The sequence below is a fragment of the Musca vetustissima genome, unplaced genomic scaffold (assembly GCF_032173495.1).
Source record: "Musca vetustissima isolate MV318-11 ecotype Yass unplaced genomic scaffold, APGP_CSIRO_Mvet_v1 utg97538, whole genome shotgun sequence".
Classification (NCBI taxonomy): Eukaryota; Metazoa; Arthropoda; class Insecta; order Diptera; family Muscidae; genus Musca; species Musca vetustissima.
This window is the reverse complement of record NW_026880476.1, coordinates 15,334-23,930: the sequence shown is the minus strand read 5'-3', so window position 1 is coordinate 23,930 and position 8,597 is coordinate 15,334. Positions and strand designations below refer to the sequence as shown.

At 30.3% G+C, this 8,597-nt stretch overlaps 1 protein-coding gene across 1 annotated transcript; it reads right to left on the bottom strand.

Annotated features, from left to right (window-relative positions):
* Positions 1 to 668: 668 nt before the first annotated feature.
* Positions 669 to 1,768, bottom strand: LOC133326152 (uncharacterized). Its single transcript, XM_061534832.1, has 2 exons — positions 1,664 to 1,768; positions 669 to 1,598 (listed from the first exon to the last, which is right to left on the bottom strand). Exons 1-2 carry the CDS (start codon positions 1,766 to 1,768, stop codon positions 669 to 671), a joined length of 1,035 nt encoding a protein of 344 aa, XP_061390816.1.
* Between the last annotated feature and the right edge of the window lie 6,829 nt (positions 1,769 to 8,597).

Sequence of the window (8,597 nt, the reverse complement as noted above, 5' to 3'; positions counted from 1 at the left end):
CTGAATTAAGTCTAGAATGACATGTGCTAAGTTTCGTGAAAATCGGCTCAGATTTCGATATAGCTCCCATATATATTTTCGCCCGATTTAAGGTAAATGGTGCACCAAAGAATTTTGGCATAGCATACTGAATTAAGTCTAGAATGATATGTGCTAAGTTTCGTGAAAATCGGTTCAGATTTCCATATAGCTGCCATATTTAGTTTCACCCGATTTTAGGTAAATGGTGCACCAAAATCCCTGAAAATCATTAGATTTGCACGAATTTTGGTATGGCGTACTGAATTAAGTCTAGAATGATGTGTGCTAAGTTTCCTGAAAATCGGTTCAGATTTAGATATTGCTGCCATATATATTTTCGCCCGATTTTGGGTAAATGATGCACCAAAGTCCCTGAAAGTCATTCGATTTGCAGTAATTTTGATATAGCGTACTGAATTATGTGTAGAATGAAATTTGGTAGAAAAATTAGATCAATTTTTTTAGAAAAATTCGACCAGTTTTTTTTAGATAAATTCTACCAGTTTTTTTTTTTGAAAAAAATTCCATTTTTATTTCCATAATAATAAATAAATAAATATTTTTTAAAAATATAAATAATATGTCTACATAATAAATAAATATGAAAAAGTACTTAAATTAACTTGTCATTCCCTACAACTACACTTTCAATATTGTCCCACCTGGGCCTGACCCAATTGCGATGGGAATATGGCATTTTTGGCCAGCTTAATTGTGGCATCACGGCGCAAACGTAAAATGCCCTGTTCACCCCAGCTGGCATCGAAAGAATTCTGCAGAATCCAATAGTCCATCCCGGTATTGACATCTGTGTCATAACCAATGACAACCATAAAATGAGAACCACGAGTACGGCTATTCGATGGTTGGTAGATACCCTCCCCATAATGCATAAATTCAAAAGAGGCTGGATTGAATTCGACCACAACAGGGAAACCGGCGGCAACATAACGCCTCAATGCATCATCATCACCATCGGGGATCACAGAATATTGTGCCAAATTGGTGACAATTGTACCGCGTGGTACACACATACCCGGTTCAGATTGATTGTTATTGTTGGGGTATTCACCTTCGGTTAGTAAATCCATGCCGTATTGAGTCAAATAATCGAAGGCAGTTTGGGGTAATTGACTTTTGCAACCCTTGGCTCCACCAGCACAATCGAGAATATTTTGGGCGGACAAAGGTTGGGGACTAACATCACCGTCTTGTTGAGCTTGGAGAATTTCGATGGCCTTAACGGCAGCATAGGCCCAACCGCTGTTGCATTTTGTGCCCTGATTTTCCACATTGAACATAAAACCGAAATTCTTTGAGGGGTTATATGAGACGGGGGCTTCAATGGTATCGGGTCCAGGTTTGGCATTCGACACTGTGGGTGGTGTCACCGTGGGGAACAAGGCATTGAATTGTATCAAACGCATATCGGTGAATTGATTTATTTTCAGTTTAAAGGTTCTCTGGCCACGTTCGAACAGATTATTGTGATTATCGATCATTCGTTTATTGTAGGCATAATAATATTGGGCCAAGGCCTCGGCAGCGGCGGTGGGATACTGCTTTTGGAAAAGGTCCTGAAAAATAAAATTTTAGATTCATAAAAAAATTCTCCTTCCCAATATTTTTTCTCCTTTCTTACCTTATAATCTGTCCACTCCTGTGCCGGTACATGATTAATGGCTCCGGTACCATTCAAAGTGGCCAATACCAAGATGACAACTGCAAGACTCAAAATGTTATTCATTTTCTCTTGAATATGGTTTGATCACGACTAATCAATGATCTTGGCAATCAAAGAACTTTTATACTCCGAGTAAAATTGTTAATAAATTTCACTATTGTTTTTCTATTTATTTAATAAACTAACCCATTTTAGATTATCTTGTAGCCATTGCCTGGTTAGAGAGAGTGTGAGAGCGGGAAAGGGAGAGAGGCATATCCAACCAACTGTGCATCGTTGCGATCGGAAATATTTAACACCTTGTTATACCCAATACACATTCAGACACACTACTATAGGCAATACGGAATTTGTTTTTTAAGAAAAAAAATCGACCATTTTTTTTTTGAAGAAAAAAAAGCGACCAATTTTTTTTTTTTGAAGAAAAAAATGCGACCAATTTTTTTTTTAAGAAAAAAATGCGACCATTTTTTTTGAGAAAATATTTTGACCAATTTTTTTTGAAAAAAAAATTGATCAATTTTTTACAGAAAAAATGTTAACCAATTTTTTTGAAAAAAAAATTCGACCAATTTTTTTTGAAAGAAAAAAGTCGACCAATTTTTTTTTTGAAAGAAAAAATTCGACCAATTTTTTTGAAAGAAAAAATTCGACCAATTTTTTTGAAGGAAAAAATTCGACCAATTTTTTTGAAAGAAAAAATTCGACAATTTTTTTTTGAAACAAAATTTTGACCATTTTTTTTTGGAAGAAAAAAATTCAAATTGCCTCCACCTATCTAATCGACCAATTTTTTTACGGAGAAAAAAATTCAACAATTTTTTGAGATGCGATACGGAATTTGTTTTAGAATAAAAAAATTTGACCACATTTTTAGAGAAAAAATTTTGACCATTTTTTTTTTTTTGGAAAAAAATTCGACCAATTTTTTTGAAAAAAATCCAATCAAATTTTTTGGAAAAAAATTTGACCAATTTTTTTATGGAGAAAAAAATACGATCAATTTTTTTTGAAAAAATGCAGAATTTTTTTATGAAGAAAAAAATTTGACCAAATTTTTAAAGAAAAAATTTTGACCAATTTTTTTTTTGAAAAAAATTTTGACCAATTTTTTTTGAAAAAAATTTTGACAATTTGTTTTTTTTTTGAAAAAAAATCGACCCATTTTTTTAAGAAAAAAATTCAATTTTTTCCAAAAAATTTGACCAATTTTTTTATGTAGAAAAAAATTCGATCAAATTTTTTGGAAAAAAAATGTGACCAATTTTTTTTTTTGAAAAAATGAAAAAAATTGACCAATTTTTCTAATTTTACCGTTTTTTCTATTACAAACTGTCGTATATTACCTATATAATCGACCAATTATTTTACGGAGAAAAAATTCAACAATTTTTTCAGATGCGATACGGAATTTGTTTTTGAAGAAAAAAATTTTACCAATTTTTTTTTTTGAATAAAAAAACTTAACCAAATTTTTAGAGAAAAAATGTTGCCCATTTTTTTTTTTTGAAAAAAAAAAAATTCGACCAATTTTTTTTTGAAGGAAAAAATCCGACCATTTTTTTTTGAAGGAAAAAATTCGACCAATTTTTTTGAAGGAAAAAATTCGACCAATTTTTTTGAAAGAAAAAATTCGACAATTTTTTTTTGAAAAAAAAAATTTGACCATATTTTTTTGGAAGAAAAAAATTCTACCATTTTTTTAGAGGAAAAAAAAATTGACAATTTTTTTATACAGAAAAAAAAATCGATCAATTTTTTGGAAAAAAATTGAACTATTTTTCTAATTTTACCTTTTTTCTATTACAAATTGTCGTATATTACCTCCACCTATCTACCATCTGCTCAAAGCTTAGTGCATGCATACGTGTGTTGCTAACTAGTTAACAACAAGTGCGGATCAGCATCTGTAACCCATCGCCTACATTTGTAGGGTAAATATTTGTTCAAGAAGAGTTTCTTCTAACACTTTCTTTTCGTATTTTGCGTTTATTGATAGAAATGGAAATTCTTCGTTTGACTGCAGAGTCAGTGAAAGAAAAAGGTGCGATTTCAAAAGTAAATAAAATTATACCGTGCCCAAGTAACGATAGTTGTGGAGTAAATGTAGGGACGGAGGGATAGAGGCTGTGTAAATTGTAAAATTTTTGAATTATTATTTTTGAGCATTTTTGTGGGGGGATTTTCCTCAATTTGGACAATTATTCCCAGAACGAGTTATTATAGAAGATTGGTACCAATGGCGGAAATAGTCTCCATAAAATTTCACTAAGGGTCGACGAACAAACGGAATCGCTAGGTGTAGTGTATAACCTTTAAATATCGACGCAATATTTGGTAATTCAATTAAAGTTGCTATTTTTTGAACTTCTTTAAGTAATTTTTAATTTTGAGCTATTTTTACCAGATTTTTTTATTTGAGAGGCTTGACGTCATTGAAGGAAATATTCTGCAGAAAATTTCACTAAGGGTCAGCGAACAAATGAAATCAATAAGTGCGGTATATAACCTTCAAATATAACAAACAATTTGAATATAAAACAAACGTGATGCTTTTTCGGCTTTTTTGAAGGTCGGTTTCCAATTTCGACAATTTATCCTAGAATACTTCATTTAAGAGGTTTGGTGTAATGATTGAAAATATTCTGCTGACAATTTCACTAAGGGTCAGCGAACATACAGAATCGGTATGTTGGGTATATAGCCTTGAAATATTGCTTCTAATTTGGATTTTAAATAAAAATTATGTTTCTTGGGTATTTTGATACGTTATTTTCCAATTTAGATCATTTATCCCGGAATACCTCATTTTACAGGTTTGGTGTAAAGATAGAAAATATTCTATACACAATTTCAATAAGGGTCACTGCACAATCGGACTCGATAGGTGCGGTATATAACATTGATATTGCAATATTTATATCAATCAAAATTCATAATTTGGGCATTTAAGGTTGTTAAGGTTGTTTCCTAAAAAATACGATCAATTTTTTTTGAAAAAATGCAGAATTTTTTTATGAAGAAAAAAATTTGACCAAATTTTTAAAGAAAAAATTTTGACCAATTTTTTTTTTGAAAAAAATTTTGACCAATTTTTTTTGAAAAAAATTTTGACAATTTGTTTTTTTTTTTGAAAAAAAATCGACCCATTTTTTTAAGAAAAAAATTCAATTTTTTCCAAAAAATTTGACCAATTTTTTTATGTAGAAAAAAATTCGATCAAATTTTTTGGAAAAAAAATGTGACCAATTTTTTTTTGAAAAAATGAAAAAAATTGACCAATTTTTCTAATTTTACCGTTTTTTCTATTAAAAACTGTCGTATATTACCTATATAATCGACCAATTATTTTACTGAGAAAAAATTCAACAATTTTTTCAGATGCGATACGGAATTTGTTTTTGAAGAAAAAAATTTTACCAATTTTTTTTTTTGAATAAAAAAACTTAACCAAATTTTTAGAGAAAAAATGTTGCCCATTTTTTTTTTTTGAAAAAAAAAAATTCGACCAATTTTTTTTATAGAAAAAATTCGACCAATTTTTTTTTTTATAGAAAAAATTCGACCAATTTTTTTGAAAGAAAAAATTCGACAATTTTTTTTTGAAAAAAAAAAATTTGACCATATTTTTTTGGAAGAAAAAAATTCTACCATTTTTTTAGAGGAAAAAAAAATTGACAATTTTTTTATACAGAAAAAAAAATCGATCAATTTTTTGGAAAAAAATTGAACTATTTTTCTAATTTTACCTTTTTTCTATTACAAATTGTCGTATATTACCTCCACCTATCTACCATCTGCTCAAAGCTTAGTGCATGCATACGTGTGTTGCTAACTAGTTAACAACAAGTGCGGATCAGCATCTGTAACCCATCGCCTACATTTGTAGGGTAAATATTTGTTCAAGAAGAGTTTCTTCTAACACTTTCTTTTCGTATTTTGCGTTTATTGATAGAAATGGAAATTCTTCGTTTGACTGCAGAGTCAGTGAAAGAAAAAGGTGCGATTTCAAAAGTAAATAAAATTATACCGTGCCCAAGTAACGATAGTTGTGGAGTAAATGTAGGGACGGAGGGATAGAGGCTGTGTAAATTGTAAAATTTTTGAATTATTATTTTTGAGCATTTTTGTGGGGGGATTTTCCTCAATTTGGACAATTATTCCCAGAACGAGTTATTATAGAAGATTGGTACCAATGGCGGAAATAGTCTCCATAAAATTTCACTAAGGGTCGACGAACAAACGGAATCGCTAGGTGTAGTGTATAACCTTTAAATATCGACGCAATATTTGGTAATTCAATTAAAGTTGCTATTTTTTGAACTTCTTTAAGTAATTTTTAATTTTGAGCTATTTTTACCAGATTTTTTTATTTGAGAGGCTTGACGTCATTGAAGGAAATATTCTGCAGAAAATTTCACTAAGGGTCAGCGAACAAATGAAATCAATAAGTGCGGTATATAACCTTCAAATATAACAAACAATTTGAATATAAAACAAACGTGATGCTTTTTCGGCTTTTTTGAAGGTCGGTTTCCAATTTCGACAATTTATCCTAGAATACTTCATTTAAGAGGTTTGGTGTAATGATTGAAAATATTCTGCTGACAATTTCACTAAGGGTCAGCGAACATACAGAATCGGTATGTTGGGTATATAGCCTTGAAATATTGCTTCTAATTTGGATTTTAAATAAAAATTATGTTTCTTGGGTATTTTGATACGTTATTTTCCAATTTAGATCATTTATCCCGGAATACCTCATTTTACAGGTTTGGTGTAAAGATAGAAAATATTCTATACACAATTTCAATAAGGGTCACTGCACAATCGGACTCGATAGGTGCGGTATATAACATTGATATTGCAATATTTATATCAATCAAAATTCATAATTTGGGCATTTAAGGTTGTTAAGGTTGTTTCCTAATTTGTACAACTTATTTCAGAAAACTTCATCATAGAGGTTTGATGTCAATGTAGAAAATATTCTGCAGAAAATTTGACTAGGGGCCACCAAACAAACATAATTCGTATGTGCGGTATATAACCATGCAAAATTACAATCAATTTGGATTTTAAATTAAAATGATGTTTCTTGGGTATTTTGGTAGGTTATTTTTCAATTTGGACCATTTATCCCAGAATACGTCATTTTAGAGCTTTCACTACGGGTCACCGAGTAAACGAATTTTGTAGGTACAGTACATAAACTTTAAATAACACAACAATTTTTGGTATGAAACGAAAACGATGTTTTTTGGGCATTTTTGTAGGTCGGAAAACTTCGTTTTAGAGGCTTGATATCAATGGAGAAAATATTCTGCAGAAAATTTTACTGTGGTTTACCGAACAAATGAATTCCGTAGGTACAGTACATTAACTTGAAATAACACAACAATATTGGGTATGAAACGAAACAAAAAAGGTGCATTTTGGGCGTTTTTAGGAGGGTTTCCAATTTCCACAAATTATCCCAGAATACCACATTTTAGAGGATTGATGTCAATGAAGGAAATATTCTACAGAAAATTCTACTAAGGATCACCGAACAGACGAATTTGGTAGGTACAGTACATAAACTTGAAATAACACAAGATTCGGTATGAAACAAAAGTTATGTTTTTGGGCATTTTTATAGGTCAGTTTTTAATTTCGACAATTTATCCCAGAATACTTCATCTTAGAGGTATGATGTCAATGAAGAAAATATTCTACATTAAATTTCACTAAGGGAAACCGAACAAACGGAATCGATATATAAGCTTGAACAATTACAACCAATTTTATTATAAAATTAAAGTGAGCGTTTTAGAAATTTTTTGAATGTTGTTTCCAAATTTTTACAATTTATTCCAAAAAGCTTCACTTTAGAGGCTTGATATCAATGGAGGAAATATTCTACAGAAAAATCTACTAAGGGCCACCGAACAAACGAATTCTGTAGATACAGTACATAAACTTGAAATATAAAAACTAATTTTGTATATATATATAAAAGTGATAATTATTGGTATTTTTATAAGTGTTTTTCCAATATGGCTAATTTATCCCAGAGTAATTCGATTTAGAGGCTTGCTGTCAATGGAGAAAATATTCTGCAGAAAATTTTAGTAAGGGTCGCCGAACACATGACATTTGTGTGTACCGTACTTAACCTTGAAATATTACAACAAATTTGGATATAAAACAAAAGTTAATATTTTTACCATTTTTTGTAGGCTTTTTTTCAAATTGGGATAATTTCTCCCAGAATTCTTTATTTTAGATGATTGATGTGAATGGAGAAACTATTCTACAGAAAATTTTACTAGAGGTCGCTGAACATTCGGAACGTATAACCCCTGAATATAATCGTTAAATAAGACAAACAATTTAGGTATGCAAAAAAAAGTAATATTTTTGGGCATTTTTCGTAAGTTATTTCTCAATTTGGAGCATTTTTCCCGGAATCCGTTATTTTAGAGTTTTGATGTCAATGGAGAAAATATTCTACAGAAAATTCCACTAGAGGTCGCCAAACTTTCGGAATATGTAGCTGCAGAGTATAACCTATAAATATCACATATAATTTGGATATAAAGCAATAGGGATATTTTTGGTAATTTTTGTAGGTTATTTTACAATTTGGGTAAATTCCCCCGGAATGGTTTATTTTGGAGGGTTGATGTCAATGGAAAAAATATTGTATAGAAAATTTCACTAGGGGTCGCTGAACATTCGGAACGTGTAACTGCAGAATATAACCTTAAAATATATCAAATAAGTTGAATATGCAAAAAAGTAACATTCTTGGATATTTTCGTAAGTTGTTTCAAAATTTGGGCAATATATTCCGGAAAACTTAATTTTACAGCTTTGGAACCAATGGAGAAAATATTCTACAGAAAAT